Source organism: Bos taurus, chromosome 3, assembly GCF_002263795.3.
Source record: "Bos taurus isolate L1 Dominette 01449 registration number 42190680 breed Hereford chromosome 3, ARS-UCD2.0, whole genome shotgun sequence".
NCBI classification, from domain to species: Eukaryota; Metazoa; Chordata; class Mammalia; order Artiodactyla; family Bovidae; genus Bos; species Bos taurus.
The window spans coordinates 100,731,160-100,754,175 of record NC_037330.1 but is presented as its reverse complement, the minus strand read 5'-3'; the positions used below and the strand labels follow the sequence as shown (position 1 = coordinate 100,754,175).

Below are 23,016 nucleotides of genomic sequence, written 5' to 3'. Positions count from 1 at the left end.
GAGCACACCAGTGCAGTAGGTCCAGAACACATCCAGACTTATCAACATTCCCAGAAAGCAAGCTCCCGAGAAATGTCACGTCCAGAGAATGCTTCTCTCCTAGGAGTGAGAAAACCTTTCCCAGAAGCCCTGCAGCAAATGTCCTCTTAAGTCTCACTAGGCAGATACCCCTTCCTAAATCAGCTCTGGCAAGAAGGAAGGAATTTATATGATGGGCTCAGACTAATCATCTGGGGTGCAATAGAGGTTATGGGGTCAACCACAATTGCTTCTCTCAAAGACTTCCTCCAGGAGGTGGGACTAGAAACTAAAAGCAGGGATGAGCTCACCCAGGGAAGAGTGTTCAAGAGAGAGAAGCACAGAGGACCTAGGAACTTCAGTATGTCCATGTTATGAGGGCTTCCTCACTGATGGAAGAGATTCATCATTAAATACAGTTGCAAATGGACTGGAATGTGAAAGCAGCCTGGGTGTTGGAGGCCCAGGTGTATGTTAAAACCTGTGTGACTGGGTAGGTTTCTTAAACTTTCTGCCTCAGGTTTCCTCTCTGTATAATACCCTACACATAGTAAATATCAAATAAACTCAGCTATTATTGTTTTATGGTCATCCACATTATTATTATATTTAGGTGATGGGAAGACACTGGAAGGGAATTGACAGGCAAGTGTCCTGGGCAGATTTGTGGCTAGGTTATATGGCTTGAGCAGTTGTGCTCTGTGCTGGGTTTCCTTTTCACTAGATCACTGCGAGCAACTCTCCAAGTTTCCCTCTGGCTGCCCCCAAGGTTGAACCCTACCAGAACCCTCCAGGCCCCAGCAGCATCTCTATAAAATCTGCCTGTTGGTTTTAGCTACACTCCTGTGCCTTGGAATCAGGATAAATTACTATCTCTCCTTTCACCCCTGCCCGCTTGCATTGCTGTCACTCAAAGAAATTAATCAGGTTTATTAAGCATGACCTCTCTTTTGTGAGCCTTGCTCCTGGTCTGCGGATCTGTACCTGTCTGTTGCTCTCCTAGCTCAGTTCCAGTTGGGGAGGCCTCAGCCTCTCTCGGTATTCTGGTGGGGGCAGGGACAAGCAGCCGAGTGGCCACATCTTTTGTTATTTGCAGAGACTGACGCACTGGGCTGGATTGGACAAAGGCAGGATGCTCCGCTGTAGTGAGCACAAGGCTCTTTGTTGCCATGGCTGTGGAAGAAATAGGAACAGAAAGGATAAATGTTGCATCCAAATACACTAATAATTAACACTTAGCACCATGGATATAAAAAGCACTTAATGCTAAATTACTGTGATCATAATAGCTCTTCTTTATTCAGCCTGACTCCATATGGCATCATGGTTTGGTAGTTAAGTGTGTGTGAACTGGAGCCTGACTGTCTGGGTCCAAATCCTGGCTCTGCTATTTGCCAGTGTGGGCCAGTTACTTACACTCCTTGAGTCTGTTTTGCATCTGTAACACACAGACAGTGGAAGTACATAACCCATAGTGTTATGTGAGTTCATACTAAAAGCACTTAAACATGACCTGCCACATAATAAGCACTCAATAAATATCATATTTTCATATAAATTGGTGGGCAAATTTGGACCTCAAAACAAACTTATGACATAGATGTTATTATTATCCCTATTTATTGATTGAGGATTCCAAGACTCAGAGAGGTTGAGTAACTTTCCCAAAGTCACCCAGCAAGAAAGTAGCAGGACCGATTCTGACTGACCCTAAAGCCATGTGCTTTCTACCGCACATGTCACTGTCTTCCACGAGCTCCTGGCAAGAGGCCCCACATCAATGTGATGGTGCAGTATTGGTGACTTTCACAACACTCTTTCATCATAGGTGGTACAGACCAGGCATTTTCAGAATGAAGGACAGAGGAGTCTTGTAGACAAGGCAGCTTACTCAAAGTTTCTCTATTCTCTGGCCCAGCTTCATGCCCAGACCCCCAGGCTTCCATATGTACAATGCCCAGTTCTCTGGTGGAAGGTGGAAGGCCAGCTAGGGAAGAGCAGAGACATAGCCCAGGTCTGTCTCAGGCACCATCCGTCTGATGGCTTGGCTTTAGAGAGGAGTCACAGGGCAGAACTTGGCCATGGGACACCAGGCTACACCAACACCAGGTCTGAGCCCAAGATGGTCCAGGACAGATCTTGCACCCCAAAAGTCTTTGGACACTACCAATAAAATAAAGTAAAACAGCACAGCCCAAAGCACCTTCATGCCAAAGAACTTAAAATTCTTGAGGGATGTCTGCATTTTTTTTTTTAATGTAAAAGAATCCAAGTCTGGCTTTTCATACCTTCTGTGGAGTGGACATCTGGCTGCCAGACCAAAAAGTGCCCACAGGGCTCTGACCACTGTCTAGCCTAGTCAGGCCTCTGCCCATTCCTCCACACAACCAGTCAGGCCTCTGCTCATACTTCCACACAACCAACTCTTGTTATTTATTCAAAAGCAGCTCAATTCCTAAATGACCACCCGGGCAAAAATAAAACAGCCTTACAAATATCTCTGAGAAAGAGAGGCAATTGGCTATATCATTAATTGCAACCATTCACTGAGCCCAAACTCTAGGCAAGGCACTGTACTTACCATGGCCCTTGTCCAGGCCCTACCCATCCCTCACTTATCAAGTTTAAGTTTATGGCTAGCTCCTGATGGCTCCTCCTCTGTGATTCATGTTCAGATGTCCATTTGCAAGCAGGTAAGACGTGGCTGGGTTTACCCTTGACTCTGGGAAACACAGCCTTGAATATATAGCCTGGTGTCAGGAGAAGAGCCTGTGAAGGGGGCTCCCTAGAGTCCACAGGCTATGCCCACCTCTACTTCAAGACAGCAGAGACTTCTCTTGTGTGGACAGGCAAACTCTCAGTGCTATGTGGATCCCCCACTCCTATGCAGGCTCTGATCACAGACCCTCTTCCTCAATCCCTTCCACCCACACCTGCCTCTTGCCTCCTCCTCACACCCCTGGGGCTCTCAAATGGTGACCAGAGAAGGAAGAAAACGGCCAGGCTAAAGATTCAGTGAAAATAACAGGAGCTTTATACTTGGACAGACATGGGTTTGAATTTCACCATGTTATTTAATAGCTCTGTAACCTGGGCTGGTCACTTGACTTCTCTGAGTCTGTTTTCTAATCACTGAAAGAATAATCTTCTGTATTCTTAGGGTTTCTGTGAGGATTTGAAAAGGTATAAATCAGTATGTTATGCTCAGTGGTACTCAATAAATGGTAGATATCGTCAGATATAAGTTGGTCTCTTTTGTTTAATTTTTCAAAAGATTTTATTTATTTATGGCTGTCCTGGGTCTTTGTTGCTGTGCGGGCTTTTCTCTAGTTGAGATGAGCAGGGGCTATTCTACAGATGCAATGCTCAGGCTTCTCATCGCAGTCGTTTCTCTTGTTGCCAAGCATGGGCTCCAGGGCACACTGGCTTCAGTAGTGGTGGCTTCCAGGCTCCAGAACACAGGCTCAATTGTTGTGGCAAAGGGGCTTAGTTGCTCCATGGCATGTGGGATCTTCCCCGATCAGGGGTTGAATTTGTGTCTCCCCTATTGGCAGGCAGATTCTTTACCACTGAACCACCAGGGGAGCCCTATAAGTTGGTCTCTTTCCATTCATTTAAAGTATATACACTTTCTCTCTCTAAATGCTTACAACCGCCAGGCAACAGAGTCAGCCCACTAGTGATGCTGCTGTAAGGAGCTTGGCTGGGTTAGAGTATCTTTCCTGCTGGGCTTGGAGCTTAGTCTAGTACATATGTTTGGGTTTCAGCCCCTCTGTCCATGGTTTGGTGACCAATACTCTCGAGTTGCCTGAAGTTCAGCTTTGGGAAACCTGGTATGATTGGTCACCCTATCAAGAGAGTTGACCCAGAACAGATGGAGAAGGTGTGAGACCTGGAAAATAGCTGGGATTCCCATAATCTCTCCCAGTTTGCTGGACTGATGAGCCAGACTGGGCATCAACTCCACCCTTCCTTCTAGGTTCCCAGCCAAAGCCTAGTTAAACTGAAGTCAAGGGCGACACCTAGAGTCTGTGTGAAAAACTACAGGCTGGTAACCACCTACCTGGCCCCTGAGGCCTTAGTTGGTTAGTTCCTTTCAGTTCAAGTCAATTCAGTCGCTCTGTTCAAGTCAATTCAGTCGCTCTGTCGTCGACTCTTTGCAACCCCATGGACAGCAGTATGCCAGGCCTCCCTGTCCATCACTAACTCCCAGAGTTTACTCAAACTCATGTCCATTGAATTGGTGATGCCATCCAACCATCTTATCCCTCTGTCATCCCCTTCTCCTCCCGCCTTCAATCTTTCTGAGCATGAGGGTCTTTTCTAATGAGTCAGTTCTTCACATCAGGTGGCCAAAGTATTGGAGTTTCAGCATCAGTCCTTCCAATGAATGTTCAAGACTGATTTCCTTTAGGATGGACTGGTTAGATCTCCTTGCTGTCCAAGGAACTCTCAAGAGTCTTCTCCAACACTACAGTTCAAAAGCATCAATTCTTCAGCGCTCAGCTTTATAGTCTTTATAGTCCAACTCTCACATCCATACATGACTACTGGAAAAATCATAGCTTTGACTAGATGGACCTTTGTTGGCAAAGTAATGTCTCTGCTTTTCAATATGCTGTCTAGGTTGGTCATAACTTTTCTTCCAAGGAGTAAGCGTCTTTTAATTTCATGGTTGCAGTTACCATCTGCAGCGATTTTGGGGCCCCCAAAAATATTCTGTCACTGTTTCCATTGCTTCCCCATCTATTTGCCATGAAGGGATGGGACTGGATGCCATGATCTTTGTTTTCTGAATGTTGAGTTTTAAGCCAACTTTTTCACTTTCCTTTCACTTTCATCGAGAGGCTCTTTAGATCCTCTTCACTTTCTGCCATAAGGGTGGTGTCATCTGCATATCTGAGGTTATTGATATTTCTCCCCGCAATCTTGATTCCAGCTTGTGCTTCATCCAGTCCAGCATTCTCATGATGTACTCTGCATATAAGTTAAATAAGTAGGGTGACAATATACAGCTTTGACATACTCCTTACCCAATTTGGAACCAGTCTGTTGTTCCATGTCCTGTTCTAACTGTTGCTTCTTGACCTGCATATAGATTTCTCAGGAGGAAGGTCAGGTGGTCTGGTATTCCCATCTCTTGAAGAATTTTCCAGTTTGTTGCGTACACATAGTCAAAGGTTTTGACATAGTCAATAAAGCAGAAGTAGATGTTTTTCTGGAACTCTTGCTTTTTTGATGATCCAATGGATGTCGGCAATTTGATCTCTGGTTCCTCTGCCTTTTCTAAATCCAGCTGGAACATCTGGAAGTTCACAGTTCACATACTGTTAAAGCCTGGCTTGGAGAATTTTGAGCATTACTTTACTAGCATGTGAGATGAGTGCAATTGTGTGGTAGTTTGAGCATTCTTTGGTATTGCCTTTCTTTAGGACTAGAATGAAAACTGACTTTTTCCAGTCCTGAGGCCACTGCTGAGTTTTCCAAATTTTCTGGCATATTGAGTGCAGCGCAGCACTTTCACAGCACCATCTTTTAGGATTTGAAATTAGTTAGTTTAGTAAATATTTATTATTGAGCTCTCACCATGTGCCAACCCTTGTATTAAGCACTAGGCACAAGTCCTGGGTGCCGAGGTCCAGCCCCGGCTGATCCAGGGTATTCGAAGAAGAGACGGCCTAGGTGACTATTTATATGCTAATTAGAAATATAAGAGTAATAGAATGAGGATAGCTCAGTAGGAAAATTCAGTGGAGAAAAGAGGCTGAGTAGCTTGGTTTACGTGGAAAATCAATATAACCCATGACACCAGGTTAGCTCTGACCACGGAGGCCACAGGCGCCCTCTCGAATAGAGGAAGGTGCCCCACCTTAGACACCTTCTCGAGTGGGTCTTAGAAGCCCAGGCAAATAAATGGTCGCAGAGGATATCCACGCTCCAGATGGGAGACTTCAGTCAGAATGTGAAAAGAAAGAATGACATAGGGAGACCAAGCGCTGGTGAACAAGGCCCGTAGCTTTATTTTCAACAGGGGTTTTTATACCCTAAGTTACCCTAAGTTACACATAGAGGATAATAGGGGATGCAAAGTCAGCAGTTTTTGATCCTTATCAAAAACCAGGGTTTCTTTCCTGCAAACTTATCGTATACCAATGGTATACATCATCTTCTGGCCAGAAGGCCTATTAACATTTTATGGCTCCTAACAAAGACTTATCAACCGTAAGACTTATTTTCTCTAAGAGTAATTATTTTAAGGTTTGGCTCCATCTTCCGAAGATAAAATTGCATTCCTATAGGGTGGATGTGTAACGGGTTTACAACAAAGGAAAGAATTTATTACCTTAAGGGTCTAAAGTTACTAACACCAAGGCCACTACTTATTTTTTCTACATACCAACTATTAATTAATACATATACAAGGATACAATTCAGAGGATGTGAAAACTTGGCAGCAAGCATTGGCTCATCAATGAAATCTTTTACTAGTTTGTTCTGACAGTTTCTAACTCTCTGAGAGGTTCTAAGCTATTTGAATATCTTAGGCTTCCCGTGCCTCTCGAGGCTGGGAGACTGTAAACAATCGTATGCATAGCTGTAGGAGTCCGGGTAAACTTGTCAGGCGAGTTAGAGAGCCATCTGAGGGGTTTGGATTTAAACACTCCTAATTGCCCAGGAACTTTATTAATTGGAGTTGTAAGTTAACTCTTTGACAGAGAGAGCGAGATGGTGGTGGGGGACAGTCCCCAGTAAAGTCAGAGGTGAGAGCACAAAGCAATAAAGTAGGCAGACTCTGGTTTTTTGGGGGTAGATGCTCGAGAATATCCGGGGGGATTCCTGAGGCTCGATCCCGCCTTTGCATATGCCGAGCCTCCTTCCTCATGACCTTTGTCACGAGTGGAATGTTTCTCGCTGGCTCCCGGCACCTGGGGGTCTTGGAAGACATCCTCAAACAAGTTAAATTTTTTTTTTTTTGCCCATAATCAAAACTTTATTGAAAAACTGACACCAAAATAGGAGAGTGTTGCTATATACCTTACAAAATTAAATGTAATTACATTATCTTGGTAGATTAACTGGAATTACTGAACTGATAAGGCTTTCTGCGATAGAACACAAATTCAGGAAGTTGTGTGGATCATTAGTGTTGCTTCCTTCTAAATGAACAGCCTTCTGTGAGTCTGGCCTTTCCTCCTGTTGGCTGGCACAGCACTGTTGAACAGCCTACGCAAAGCACTACTGTCTGAGCATGGCTGAAGACCGTGGTAATCTTGTAGCACCCTGGACATTTTACATCCATGAAGTAAGAATTTGGACTTTGAACCAGCCGTTTCTTTTTATGTTTTTTCTTTTCCTCGTCCAAGGAAGGATGCAGTAAATCTCTAGCTAAAGGCATGTTGATCCTTTCGCAAGCCCAGCCCGTGCAGATCTCTAAGGCGACAACCCCAGCGAGCAGCACGCGACGAAGCACGCGGCATCAAACAAGTTAAATTTATGTTGAGACATGAGGTTGGAGAAGGAAATGGCAACCCACTCCAGTATTCTTGCCTGGAGAATCCCATGGACAGATGAGCCTGACAGGCTACAGTCCATGGGGTTGCAAGAGATGGACACGACTTAGCGACTAAACCACCACCACCACCTATTGAGGTATTTGCTAGGTCAAGGCAGGAGGGAAAGAGTATTCCAGGCAGGAAGAAATAGCAAAGACAAAAACTCTGAGTGGGAAGGAGCATAAAACATCCAAGAAGCTAATCACAGTATGAAGGAGGGAGTCAGTGATGACAACAGAAGTTGGGAGGGTTACTAGGGCCTATAAAAAAAAGTCAGGGGATTTTTGTCTCTCAGGTTTTTTTTTTTTTGGTCTTTACCCTAAGTGCAATCAGAACTTAGTGAAGGGTTTTAAGCAGGACAGTAACATAATAGGGCTTCCCCAGTGGCTCAGTGGTAAAAAATACGCCTGTAATGCAGAAGCTGCGGGTTCAATCCTTCGGTCGGGAAGAGCCCCTGCAGAAGGCAATGGCAACCCACTCCAGTATTCTTTCCTGGGAAAGCCTATGGACAGAGGAGCCTGGCAGGCTACAGTCCATGGGGTCACAAAAGTCAGACACAACTTACCGATTAAACAGCAATAACATAATCAAACCTGCATTTTTCAAAGCTTACTCTGGCTTGGAGAGTATTAAGTCTAAAGCCAGGGAGGCAATTAGAAGATCACTGCAGTGTCCAGATGGTCCACAGTCTGGACCTGGATGGTGCAGGAAGATAATGAGATGATGGTTTGAGAGATGTTATGGAGACAAATGGGCAGAAACATGGTAATTGATTGGAGGTGAGGGTTGAGGAACAGTGAAATTCAAAAATGACTTGCAGGTTTCTGGCTAGGATCACTGGACAGCAGTGGGACAGCTGCTGCAATGGAAGCACAAGAAGGAGAATGATGTTGGACACATGGAATCTAAGGGACCCATGGGACATCCACGTCAAGATGGCAAATAAGCATGTGAATAAAGATTTGTTGTTGTTCAGTCACTAAATTGTGTCCAACTCTGCAACCCCAAGGACTGCAGCACACCAGCCTCCTTAGTCCTCCACCATTTCCCAGAGTTTGCTCAAATTCCTATCCTTTGGGTCAGTGATGCTACCTAACCATCTCATCCTCTGCTGCCCTCTTCGCCTTTAGCTTTCAATCTTTCCCAGCATTGGGGTCTTTTCCAATGAGTTGGCTCTTCACATCAGCTGGCCAAAGTATTGGAGCTTCAGCTTCAGCATCAGTCCTTCCAATGAGTATTCAGGGTTGATTTCCTCTAGGATTGACTGGTTTGATCTCCTTGCAGTCCATGGGACTCTCAAGAGTCTTCTCCAGGTTAGGAAGATGGAAATAATGTGGGGGTCATACACTTGCAGATGGTAACTGAAGCCCTGAGCAGCACCAACCTTTACAAGTGGGCAGAGGAAGACCAGGCAAGTATGGTATTATAAAAGCCAGGGCCAGAGTGTTTCAGAAAGAAAAGTGTGGTCAACCCCATAAAACATTTCTGAGAGGCAGTGAGATGAGATCCGGAAATTGTTGACTGGACAACATGAAGATCATTAGTAACCTTAGATCCTTTTAAAGTGGAATGATGGAGAGAAGTCAAGTTAGAGTGAGTTGTGCTGTGAACAGGAGGTAAAGAGGTGGAGAAAGTAACTGAAGCCAATTCTTTCAATAAATTTGGCTAAACTATTGCAACTTACCAGTGAGAGTGTGTGTGCTATATCACTTCAGTCATGTCCAACTCTTTGTAACCCCATGGACTGTAGTCTGCCAGGCTCCTCTGTCCATGGGATTCTCTAAGCAAGAATACTGGAGTGGTTGCCATGCCCTCCTCCAGGGGATCTTCCTGACCCAAGGATCAAATCTTTTGTCTCCTGCATTGGCAGGCGGGTTCTTTACCACTGAGCTACCAGGGAAGCCCTAGCACTTCAGGCAGATGGATGTGCTAGTGACTTTAAGAATGTGAGAGTGTAATTAGGTACAACTTTTTGGAATGGCAATTAGGCAGAACTTATGAAAATTAAAAACACACATAGTCTTTATCCCAACAATTCTACTTCCAAGAAGTTAGACTATAAATGTACTTTACCCATGTACAATGACTTACAGAAAGGGTGTTTACTGTGACATTTTATAAATAGCTAAAGTGAAATACAACTAACACATTCATCAACAGGGGGCTGGTTAAATTAGCTGTAATACATCCATGCGACAGGATGTTATATGTCCATTAAAAAGAACATGTTAGATTGATATGTATTGAAATGGATACATACCTAAGACTGGATTTAGCAAGGAAAAAAGTATGCCATATATATGCTTGTATAAATGAACAGAAAATACTTAAAGTGGATACATAAGAAACTCTTCATAGTGGTTACTTCTGCAGAGTAGTCAATGTAAGAATTTTACTTTTCATTTTATGGTTTTTCTTATGTTTGGATCTTTATTGCGAGCAATGTACAGTGAAAATTTATGTAATTTATATATCTATGTAATAATTGATATAACTATTTTAATGGGCAGCAGACTTAAATAGACATTTCTCCAAAGAAGACATACACATGGTCAGCAGGCACATGAAAAGATGTTCAACATCGTTAATTATTAGAGAAATGCAAATCAAAACTACAGTGAAGTACCAACTCACATTGGTCAGAATGGCCATTATCCAAAAAATCATAAATGCTGGAGAAGGTGTGCAGAAAAGGGAATGCTCCTACACTGGTGGTGGGAATGTAAATTGGTACAGCCATCATAGAAAACAGTATGGGGCTTCCTTAAAAAGCTAAAAATAGAGCTACCATGCAATCCAGCAATTCTGCTCCTGGGCAGGTTATCAGGGAAAGATGAAAACTCTAATTCAAACAGATACATCCAGGGAATCCCCTGGCAGTCTAGTGGTTAAGACAGCACTTTCACTCCCATGGGCCGGGGTTCAATCCCTGGTTGGGGAACTAAGATTCTGCAAACCATGAGGCATGGCCAAAACACAAGTAAACAAAAATCCCAAAAAGAAAAATGCACTGTAATGATTAAGAAACTAAAAAAAATAAAAAAAATAAAAAAAATTTGTAAATTTAAAAAATTTTGAAATTCCATCCTCTCCATTTACCAGCTGTCTGATTTGCTGACTTGGCAAATTATTTAACTCTTCTTTGCCTCAGTCTCCTCATCCACAAAGTAGACAAATTTATAGTATTTTTGCTTAATGAGTTAATGTGTGTTACAGAAGGTTTTGTTCTTATTACAAACACTCATTATCCATAATTAGATTAAAAGTAGAAGCAATGTCAAATGTGTGTGTGTGTTCTTAGCAGATCGTAAACTTCCTCATATATAGTATGAGTATAACAAATATTTATTAAATAAATGAAATACTAGAAAGAAAAAAGTACTTGGAAAATCATTTTTTGTTCTCATTTTTTTACTTTGCATATGTTAGTTCCATGAAATAATGTTAAATCAAAAAAAAATAATGTAGGGGACTTCTCTGGTGGCCCAGGGGTTAAAAATCTGCCCTGCCATGCAGGAGACATGGGATACCTGGTTGGGGAACTAAAAATACCACATGCCACAAAGCAACTAAGCTGGGCAGTGCAGCCACTGAGCCTGCATGCTCCGGAGCCTGTGTGCCACAGCTAGAGCGTCCACGAACCTCAACAGAAGGTCTCTCATGATGCAAGGAAGATCCCATGTCCCACAGCTAGGACCCTCTGCAGCCAATAAATTTGTTAGTGTGTGTGTGTGTATATATATATATATGTATGTATGCTGCTGCTGCTGCTGCTAAGTCGCTTCAGTTGTGTCCGACTCTGTGTGACACCATAGATGGCCACCCACCAGGCTCCCCCGTCCCAGGGATTCTCCAGGCAAGAACACTGGAGTGGGTTGCCATGTCCTTCTCCAATGCATGAAACTTAAAAGTGAAAGTGAAGTCACTCAGTCGTGTCCGACTCCTAGCGACCCCATGGACTGCAGCCCACCAGGCTGGAGTCGGACACGACTGAGCGACTTCACTTTCACTTTTAAGTTTCATGCATTGGAGAAGGACATGGCAACCCACTCCAGTGTTCTTGCCTGGAGAATCCCTGGGACGGGGGAGCCTGGTGGGCGGCTATCTATGGGGTCGCACAGAGTCAGACACGACTGAAGCGATTTAGCAGTAGCAGCATATGTATATATACACGATGGAATATTAGTCAGCCATAAAAAGAATGAAATATTGCCATTTGCAGCAACATTCATGAACCTAGAGAATATCACACAAGGTGAAGTTAGAAGAGAAAGACAGATATTATGTATCACTTATATGTGGAATCTTGAAAAATACAAAACAGAAACAGACTCACAGACATAGAAAACAAACTTATGGTTACCAAAGGGGAAGGGGATGGGGGGAGAAGGAAAATAATCTGAAAAAAAATATATATATATATATAACTCAATCACCCTGCTATACACCTGAAACTAGCACAATATTGTAAGTCAACTTTACTTTTAGAAAACTTATTTTCACAAGTTTGACTGTGAAAGGGAGGAGAATTACACAGAAACAGTTGTAGAAGTAAGCAGGATAGAAGAGAAAGGAACAGTTTGGGTTCTTTTCTCTTTTTAAGATGAGAGACAGAGCAGGGGGTGCAGTGGCAAAATAGATGACACATCTGACTACAGAATGGAAGATTCTAGATGAGAGAGAACTATTGATCTCTTAAGAGGGAAAGAGTAAAGATATATAGGAGAGAGAGGAAAATCAGTAAAGCAAGTTCACTAATTTTAAAGGGATTTCCAACTGTGCAGGGATTGTCACCCCAACTCTATCCTTTTCTTCACCACCTGTGTTGTTCATGCATGCATGCTAAGTCACTTGAGTTGTGTCCGACTCTGTGTGACCCTATGGACTGTAGCCCACCAGGCTCCTCTGTCCATGGGATTCTCAAAGCAAGAATGCTGGAATGGATTGCCAGTATCACATCAGTGTCACTGATGATGTGAGTGTTGGTAGGATCCAGTGCCCTTGTTAGTCCAGCAGGTCTTCAGAGCCTGGCCCTAGGGCTATGGAAATGAAAACACATTCCGCCACTCCCACCCTCCCAGGAAGCTCCCAATCTAGGGGTTTAATTAGTTGACCCCTGAACAACATAGGGCTTCCCAGGTGGCACTAGTGGTAAAGAAGCTGCCTGACAATTCAGGAGACATAAGAGTCACGGGTTCAATCCCTGGGTCGGGAAGATCCCTGGGTCGGGCATGGCAACCCAATCTAGTATTCTTGCCTGGAGAATCCCATGGATGGAGGAGCCTGGCGGGCTACAGTCCATAGGGTCACAAAGAGTCAGACACAACTGAAGCGATTTAGCATGCATGAACAACACAGGTGGTGAAGGAACGGATGGGGTTGGGGTGACAATCTCTGCACAGTGGGAAATTCCTGTAAAATCTGCATATAACTTTATAGTCAGCCCCCCATATCTGCTGTTCCAATCCTCAGATTCAACATACCATGGATGATGTACTAATACAGTATGTATTTATATATAGTATGTGTATTATGATGCCAAAACCATCACAAAGAAAAAGAAATGCAAGAAGGCAAAATGATTGTCTGAGGAGGACTTACAAATAGCTGAGAAGAGAAAGGGAAAGCAAAGAAGAAAGCAAAAGATATACTCAACTGAATGCAGAATAGCAAGGAGAAATAAGAAAGTCTTCTTAAGTAAACAATGCAAAGAAATAGAGGAAAACAAAAGAATGGGAAAGACTAGAAAACTCTTCAAGAAAATTATACCAAGGAACCATTTCAGGCAAAGATAGGCACAATAAAGGAAAGAAATGGTATGGACCTAACAGAAGCAGAAGAGATTAAGAAGAGGTGGCAAGAATACACATAAGAACTTTACCCAAAAAGGTCTTAATGACTCATATAACCATGATGGTGTAATAATCACTCACCTAGAGCCAGACATCCTGGAGTGTGAAGTCAAGTGGGCCTTAGGAAGCATTACTACAAACAAAGCTAGTGGAGGTGATGGAATTCCAGTTGAGCTATTTCAAATCCTAAACAATGATGCTGTTAAAGTGCTGCACTCTATATGCCAGCAAATTTGGAAAACTCAGCAGTGGCCACAGGACTGGAAAAGGTAAGTTTTCATTACAATCCCAAAGAAAAGCAATGCCAAAGAATGTTTAAACCGCACAATTCTGCTCATTTCACATGCTAGCAAGGTAATGCTTGAAATCCTTCAAGCTAGGTTTCAACAGTATGTGAATCGAGAACGTCCAGATGTACAAGATGAATTTAGAAAAGGCAGAGAAACCAGAGATCAAATTGCCAACATCCACTGGATCGTGGAAAAAGCAAGAGACTTCCAGAAAACATCTACTTCTGCTTCACTGACTATGCTAAAGCCTTTGACTGAGTGGATCACAACAAACTGGGAAATTCTTAAAGAGATGGGAATACCAGACAGACCACCTTACCTGCCTCCTGAGAAACCTGTATGCAGGACAAGAAGCAACAATTAGAACTGGACATGGAACAACAGACTGGTTCCAAATTGGGGAAAGGGTATGTCAAGACTGTATCCTGTCACCCTGTTTATTTAACTTATACGCAGAGTACATCATAGGAAATGCTGGGCTGGATGACTCACACACTGAAATCAAGATCACCCTCAGATATGCAGATGATATCACCCTAAAGGCAGAAAGTGAAGAGGAGCTAAAGAGCCTCTTGATGAAGGTGAAAGAGAAGAGTGCAAAAGCTGGTTTAAAATTCAGCATTCAAAAACCTAAGATCACGGCATCTGATCCCATCACTTCACGGCAAACAGATAGGGGGAAAATGGAAAGAGTGGCAGATATTACTTTCCTGGGCTCCAAAATCATGGCGGACAGTGACTACAGCCATGAAATTAAAAGACGCTTGCTCCTTGTATGAAAGCTATGACAAATCTAGACAGCACATTAAAAAGCAGAGACATCACTTTGCTGACAAAGGTTCATATACTCAAAGCTATGATTTTTCCAGTAGTCATGTATGGATGTGAGAGTTGGACCATAAAGAAGACTGAGCATTGAAGAACTGATGCTTTTGAACTGTGGTGTTGGAGAAGACTCCTGAGAGTCCCTTGGACAGCAAGGAAATCAAACCAGTCAATCCTAGATGAAATCAACCCTGAATACTCATTGGAAGGACTCATGCTGAAGCTCCAATACTCTGGCCACTTGATGTTAAGAACTGATTCATTGGAAAAGACCCTGAAGCTAGGAAAGGTTGAAGGCAGGAGGAGAAGAGGACGACACAGGATGAGATGGTTAGATGGCATCACTAACTCAGTGTACATAAGTTTGAGCATACTCTGGGAGATGACGAAGGACAGGGAAGACTGACGTTTTACAGTCTATGGGGTTGCATAGAGTCAGACACAACTTAGGGACTGAACAACAACAGTATGTATTTACTGAAAAAACCCCGCATATGAGTGGACCTGCATGTAAGTTTAAACTCATGTTGTTCAAGGGTCAACTGTACTAACAACTGCGAATCATCTACACTTGCTCTCACCTCCCAGGCCTTTGTATAACCTGTGTCCTCCACCTGGAGCACTTCACTACCAACCTCCAACACATAAAGTTACCCCTCACCTTGTCAATTCCTACTTAAAAATCTGGTCTCAGCTTCCCCTGGAAGCCTTCCCTAGACCTCCAGACAATGTTAGAAGCAACAGTTTCTTCACTGGCCTCCCCAGTCTGCCCTGGCACCCCTCCAGCCTATTATCAACTCAGCAGCCAGCTAGGTTCAATGAAAATGTAGTCTGATATGTCAGCCTTCATCTTAAAACCTCCAATGGCTTCCTATCTTGTTAGAAAATGAAAGTGTTTTTTTTTTAAGCGAGTGTTAGTCACTCAGTCCTGTCAGACTCTCTGAGACCCCATGGCCTGTAGCCCACCAGGCTCCTCTCTGTTCATGGGATTCTCCAGGCAAGAATGCTAGAGTGGGTAGCCATTCCCTTTTCCAGGGCATCTTCCCTACCCAGGGATCAAACCTGTATCTCCCACATTGCAAGCAGATTCTTTACCATCTGAGCCACCAAGGAAGCCCATCTTACTCAGAGGAGTAAAAGCCAAAGTCCTAACAGGCTAAAAACCACTATTACCTCTCCTCCCTATCTTCTTCCAGCTTCACTGGTCCTTTGCTCCAGCACACCAGCCCCATTCCTGCCTCTGAGCCTTTACGTTTGTTCCTCTTGCCCCACACTTCCTTCAAGAATTAATTAAAAAGTCACCAACTCGGAATTCTGACATGTTACAACATGGATGAAACTTACAGGCAACAAGCTAAATGAAATAAACCAAACACACACTGCCCAATTTCACTTACATGAGGTACCTAGAGTAGTCAAAATTATAACAGAGACAGAAAAATAGAAGTGTGGGTGCCAGCGGCTGGGGGGAGGGGCGAGTGGAGAATTATCTAATGGGTAGCGCTTCAGCTGTGGAAAAAGGGTTCTGTACTTGGAAGAGGTGCTGGTTGCACAACACGAATGTACTCAATGCCACTGAACTGTATCTTAAAAACGGAACATGGTAAATATTATGTGTATTTTACCACACACACACACACACACACGCACAAAGTCACCTTCTTTAAGGTCTTCCAGCTCACTCCTTATAAAAAGTCAAGGACTCAAGGAGAACGGAATCATGCGGAAGAAGGGCGAGGGCAAAGCCAGAAAGGAGGGAGCTACAAAGGGAGTCTCCTTGAAAGGGTGGGGGCCCGGAAGAGGCGCCGCCTGAAAGGCGGGACCTTCCTGGAGCGTGTTTCTGAGGAAGAGAGTAAGTCCGGAGCTTGGGAGGGGCGGGCTCGGGGAAGGGCGGAGTCGGGCGCGGTCATGGAAGGACGGGGCGGGGAGGAGAGGGGTGGGAGGGGCTTGAACCGTGAGAGCTCTTGTGAGTAAAGAGGCGAAAAGTGGGAGGGGAAGCGGTCGGGGAAAGAGTTGGAAGCTGCTGAGGAACGGAATTTCCTCTGAGGTAGAGGGCACCTCGGATAGCCGGCTTCCTAGACTGAGCGCTCCACGAATTCGACCTCTTGGCCCTCCACACCCCCCACCTCGACCTCTTCTGTCCTTGTCGTTGTAGACGGCAGATGTGTTAGACGTGGCGTCACCACCTCACCTCTCGGACCACGCGCCCTCGTGTACTACAGGCCGGTTTGCTCAGGTCTCCACCCTCAGCATCAGTAGCCCCAGTCAGTCAGTCAGTTCAGTCGCTCATCGTTTCCGAATCTTTGCGACCCCATGAACAGCAGCACGTCTGGCCTCCCTGTCCCTCACCAACTCCCGGAGTCTACCCAAACCCATGTCCATTGAGTCAGTGATGCCATCCAACCATCTCTTCCTCTGTCGTTCTCTTCTCCTCCTGCCCTCAATCTTTCCCAGCATCAGGGTCTGTTCCAATGAGTCAGCTTTTCGCATCAGGTGGCCAAAGTATTGGAGTTTGAACTTCAACATCAGTCCTTCCAATGAACACCCAGGACTGATCTCCTTTAGGATGGACTGGTTGGATCTCCTTGCAGTCCAAGGGACTCTCAAGAGTCTTCTCCAACATCACACTTCAAAAGCATCAATTCTTCGATGCGCAGCTTTCTTTATAGTCCAACTCTCACATCCATACATGACCACTGGAAAAACCATAGCCTTGACTACTACTACTAAGTCGTTTCAGTCGTGTCCGACTCTGTGCTACCCCATAGACGGCAGCCTACCAGGCTCCCCCGTCCCTGGGATTCTCCAGGCAAGAACACTGGAGTGGGTTGCCATTTCCTTCTCCAATGCATGAAAGTGAAAAGTGAAAGTGAAGTCGATCAGTGGTGTCTGACTCTTCTCGACCCCATGGATTGTAGCCTACCAGGCTCCTCCATCCATGGGATTCTCCAGGCAAGAGTACTGGAGTGGGGTGCCATTGCCTTCTCCAATAGCCTTGACTAGACGGAACTTTGTTGCCAAAGTAATGTCTCTGCTTTTTAATATGCTGTCTAGTTTGGTCATAACTTGCCTTCCAAGGAGTAAGCGTCTTTTAATTTCATGGCTGCAATCACCATCTGCAGTGATTTTGGAGCCCAGAAAAATAAAGTCAGCCACTGTTTCCACTGTTTCCCCATCTATCTGCCATGAAGTAATGGGACTGGATGCCATGATCTTAGTTTTCTGAATGTTGAGCTTTAAGCCAACTTTTTCACTCTCCTCTTTCACTTTCATCAAGAGGCTCTTTAGTTCTTCATTTTCTGCCATAAGGGTGGTGTCATCTGCATATCTGAGGTTATTAATATTTCTCCTGGCAGGAGTGCAATCCCTGCCAGGCTCCAAGGACCCATCTTGGGAAACTTCTGCAGGGTCCTGATGCCAGGAGGACAGGAGTCCTACGTTGGGCATGGCCAGACGCCAGCAGGGCTACAGGAATTAGAGTCTAGTTTTCTACTCCCAGCTGGTCTCCAGACCCCAGTCTATGCCCCGGGCCCGAGTCAAGCACAGTGCCCTTGCAGGGCAACGTGCCACAGTTGAGGTCACCCTTTTCTTTCAGACAGCCCTAACTTAGCCTCCAGAAATCTACCCTCTCCCAGGTCAAAAGTGATGGGCCAAGGGTCCTGTTTCTGTTCCCTTTGTCCATAACTGGGGCCTTTCAGTGGAAATTCCTTCTCCTGGACCAAAGACTTGGAAGCTGCTCCCTTGGGGCCCTAATCATGAGAGCTGGGGCAGAACATCACATTTTAGGTACCAACCCTCAGAACCCTATTCCCATGGTTCCTTCCCTCAGAATCTACAACCAAAGCCAGAACCCTCCCAATGCCTTCCCAGTGCTCAGGCCTAGGAAGGAGTAGCCCTTTCACCCCACAATTGGGCCCAGGTTCACAGGCTAAAATTGGCGTCTTGCCATATACTATCAGTTCAGTTCAGTCCAGTTGCTCAGTCATGTCCAACTCTTTGCGACCCCATGAACTGCAGCACACCAGGCTTCCCTGTCCATCACCAACTCCCAGAGATTACTCAAACTCATGTCCACTGAGTTGCTGATGCCATGCAACCATCTCATCCTCTGTCGTCCCCTTCTCCTCTCGCCTTCAATCTTTCCCAGCATCACGATCTTTTCAAATGAGTCAGCTCTTCGCATCACGTGGCCAAAGCACTGGAGTTTCAGCTTTAGCATCAGTCCTTCCAATGAACACCCAGGACTGATTTGCTTTAGAATGGACCGGTTGGATCTCTTTGTGGTCCAAGGGACTCGAAAGTCTTCGACACTGAAGTTCAAAAGCATCAATTCTTTGGCACTCAGCTTTCTTTATAGTTCAACTCTCACATCCATACACAACTACTGGAAAAACCATAGCCTGAACTAGATGGATCTTTGTTGGCAAAGTAATGTCTCTGCTTTTGAATATGCTGTCTAGTTTGGTCATAACTTTCTTTCCAAGGAGTAAGCGTCTTTTAATTTCATGGCTGCAGTCACCATCTGCAGTGATTTTGGAGCCCCCAAAAATAAAGTCTGCCACTGTTTCTACTGTTTCTCCATCTATTTGCCATGAAGTGATGGGACTGGATGCCATGATCTTTTTTTTCTGAATGTTGAGCTTTAAGCAAACTTTTTAACTCTTCTCTTTAACTTTCATCAAGAGGCTCTTTAGTTCTTCACTTTCTGACATAAGAGTGGTATCATCTGCATATCTGAGGTTATTGATATTTCTCCCAGCAATCTTGATTCCAGCTTGTGCTTCATCCATATACTATACCACATACTATTTCTTTTAATCATAACAATCCCATGAACTAGGTAATATTATTATTCCTATTTTTACAGATGAAGAAACTAAGGCTCAGAGAGGTTAAGCAACTTGCTCAAAGTTATACAGGTGCTAGTCAGAATTGGAGGTGAATTATAATACCAGGTCTTAATGGCTTCTGAAGCTCATGTTCTCAAAATCACTGGTGTGCAGAATAGCACAAAGTGCCTTTCACCACTAATGACCAGCTTCCAGGTACTGACTTACTGACTATAGGCCTGAACACTCAGCCAGGCCTTTTGCTAAGCCCTGTCTTCTCGTTCCATCCTTCTTCCTCTTGCCAATGAAACTCAATAATAAGTTGTCACACCAGGCCGCCTGATAAAGGAATCTCTTTTACAATGCCTCAGACCATAGCATCCGTCCCACTGTCTCCCCAACCTTATGCTCCATGGGTCCTCTGAGGGCTTGGCTCACACTCCTCACTGAGCTTTTGTTTATGCAATTTGCCCTTCTTGGAATGCCCTTCCAATCCCTTCAAGAGCTACCGGTGAAGTTCCAAAAGACTCCTAATTTCCTCAACCCAGGGATCTCACACTGTTCTGAATGACAAGACCAGAAGTGCCCCCACTAAGCTTCTCTGGCCCAGTACCCAATCAAGAAACTGCAAAGAGCAGGGAGGGCTTGTTCAATCCTAAGGCTTTCCTGGTGGTTCAGCTAGTAAAGAATCCACCTGCAATTTGGGAGACCTGGGTTCGATCCCTGGGTTGGGAAGATCCCCTGGAGAAGGGAACAGCTACCCACTCCAATATTCTGGCCTGGAGAATTCTATGGACTATTCCCTGGGATCTCAAAGAGTTGGACACAACTGAGTGACTTTCACTTTTCTTTCAATAGAGTCAGGAGGGTGAGAAAGGACACCCATGCAGCTGTTCCTTTCAGATCCTGAGCCACTGTTTTTTTGTGTGTTTTTTTTTTTTCCCTATAAATCTTGTTTAGGATAAGGAGGGTAAACCATATTAAGGGAGAAGTGGGGTTGAATAAAGAGGTGCAACTGAGAGATTTCCCAAAAGATAGATGCATGTAGGAGCTATATAAATGGTTTATCTTCCTATAACAAATTTCTCTACACTATTTTGGAGAAAGAGTGAAAATCTGTAACTTAAAGCATTTTTTTTTTCTTTTTTAAGTTTTAGGAACATTAGGACTTAAAAGCAAAATTCTCCAAATATTTTAAGCTAAAGCAGGAAAATTGCTAAAAATTCCGTGCTTATAGGGAGAAAATCCGGGCTTTTCCCCCAACTAGAGCTGATTCCCTTTGCTCTGAGGTTGGGCATGAATGGGAGCCCAATGCCTGGAATCTAGTGAAGGCAGCTATTGTGATCTCGAGAGTTGGGGGGAGAATCAGTGCCCAAGGGTGTGTGGCCCAGACAGAAGCCATGGGAAGGTCAGTGCTCAAGGGTAAGGCCCAGCCAGAGGCCATGGGAGGGGGGCAGTCCTGTGTCCCCGGGGTACTGTCTGCGACACAGGCTGAGCAGAAGGTGGAGAATGGCAGGCACTGGCTCCGCCCCCTCTCCCGCCCCTTTCCTGCCGTGCCTCCACGTGGTTCTCAAAAGCCGCAGCTCAGACTTGGTGGTCCCCAGGCAGCTCCAGTTTGTGGTAGCTCGGCAGCAGGAACTGCAAGCCCCCAAGGGGGTCCGTCTGTGGCTTCTGCCAGAAAAAGATCGAGGAAGGTGTTTTGCCGGCAAAATTGGACTCCACCGGCTTCCGACGACAAGACGAGAGTCTCGGAGTCCTGAATGACAAGTGAGTGTCCCCAGGGGAAGGACAGGCCAGGGTCGCCATACAGACCGCTATGGCCGCGCCCGTCCGCCGTCTGTGTCATATCGCCTTCCACGTGCCGGCGGGGCTACCCCTCGCCCGGGATCTGCAGCGCCTCTTTGGCTTTCAGCCTTTGGCAGTACGGGAAGCAGACGGCTGGAGGCAACTGGCTCTGCGCAGCGGCGACGCTGTCTTTTTGGTGAATGAGGGCGCGGGGCCCGGAGAGCCACTGTATGGCCTGGACCCGCATCATGGGATACCCAGCGCCACAAACCTGTGCTTCGACGTGGCCGACGCGGGCGCTGCCGCCCGGGGGCTGGCAGCGCTGGGCTGCAGCGTGCCGGTGCCCCCTGTCAGCGTGCGAGATGAGCAGGGCACTGCCACCTATGCCGTGGTAAGCTCGCCGGCAGGCAACCTCAGTCTGACTCTGCTGGAGCGCACTGGTTTCGGTGGGCCCTTCCTGCCTGGCTTTAGCCCTGTGCCCTCCACACCCGGCCCGGGCTGGTTCAGCCACGTCGATCACCTGACCTTGGCCTGCAACCCCAGCAGCTCCCCAAAACTGCTGCACTGGTTCCACGACTGTCTAGGCTTTCACCACCTGCCACTGAGCCCAGGTGAGGATCCAGAGCTGGGGCTGGAGGTGGCAGCAGGGTCTGGGCTTGGCGGGCTGAGGCTCACCGCCCTGCAGGGCCCTGTCGGCAGCGCTGTCCCCACCCTTGTGCTGGCAGAGTCCCTGCCAAGGGCCACCAGCGGACAGGACCAGGTGGAGCAGTTTCTGGCCCGGAACAGGGGACCTGGATTGCAGCATGTGGGGCTGTACACACCCAGTATCAAGGAAGCCACTGAAGGGGTGGCAGGGGCTGGGGGTCAGCTTCTGACTCCTCCTAAGGCCTACTACCAGCAGCCAGGCAAGGAGGAGCAGATCCTGGCTGCAGGGCAGGAGCCTAACCTGCTGGCCCGACAGGGGGTATTGCTAGATGGTGACAGAGGCAAGTTTCTGCTTCAGGTCTTCACCAAGTCCCTGTTTGCGGAGGACACTTTCTTCCTGGAGCTGATCCAGAGACAGGGGGCCACTGGCTTTGGCCAAGGCAACATTCGGGCCCTGTGGCAGTCTGTGCAGGAGCAAGCTGCCAGGGTCCAAGAAGCCTGCAAAGGGCCCAAGCTGGATGCAGCCGGCTGTCCCGGAGCATTGGAAAGTTCGGCATAGAGCCTGCTGGAACTGAGGGACATTCACGGAGGCCTGGAGTAACAGCTTTTGTCTTTAGGGGCTTCCATCTCATCAGTACCTGCCAGAAGTTGAAACTCTCACAGGGGTCCAGAGAGGTGGGATTTTTTTTTAACTGTGAAACATTTCTCATATTGTCTGTATCTAATATATATGCAAAGTGTAAAGAATAGCAAAATTATATGATTAGGAAATAGAACATAACCAGTATTTCTGAATCCTCTTTATGTCTTTCTGACCTCATTTCTCTCCACCACACCTCCAATTTGATTTTCTGCATTGTTTCACTCCATATATAACGTATCCCTAAACAAATGATCTAAATGGCAACCCATTCCAGCATTTTTGCCTAGAAAATTCCATGGATAGAGGAGCCTGGTGGGCTACAGTCCATGGGGTTGCCAAAGAGTCACTGAGCACAGGAGTCTAAGGCAAAATAAATTCTCCTCCGTACTTCCCTGTTCCCTAGGGAGAAGGCACTGCAGGAAGGAGGGGCTGAGTCAGGGCTAAGCCCAACCACCTGCTCTAGGGTGATAACGCAGCTCCAATCAGAGACCTGGCCGGAGAGTGCTGGATGTAAGCCACTGGCAGGGGCTCTCTGCAGCTGCCTTCTCCCTTTCTGGGGTTGGAGGAGGACAGATC

At 45.8% G+C, this 23,016-nt stretch overlaps 2 protein-coding genes across 2 annotated transcripts; one reads left to right on the top strand and one right to left on the bottom strand.

Annotated features, from left to right (window-relative positions):
- Positions 1-6,012: 6,012 nt before the first annotated feature.
- LOC101903478 (small ribosomal subunit protein eS27-like) lies at positions 6,013-7,451 on the bottom strand. The gene has a single exon (XM_059885160.1). The coding sequence runs from the start codon at positions 7,412-7,414 to the stop codon at positions 7,160-7,162; it is 255 nt and encodes an 84-aa protein (XP_059741143.1). The 5' UTR covers positions 7,415-7,451; the 3' UTR covers positions 6,013-7,159.
- A 13,487-nt stretch (positions 7,452-20,938) lies between these two features.
- On the top strand, positions 20,939-22,592 carry HPDL (4-hydroxyphenylpyruvate dioxygenase like). The gene has a single exon (NM_001099371.1). The coding sequence runs from the start codon at positions 21,184-21,186 to the stop codon at positions 22,354-22,356; it is 1,173 nt and encodes a 390-aa protein (NP_001092841.1). The 5' UTR covers positions 20,939-21,183; the 3' UTR covers positions 22,357-22,592.
- The last annotated feature ends 424 nt before the right edge of the window (positions 22,593-23,016 follow it).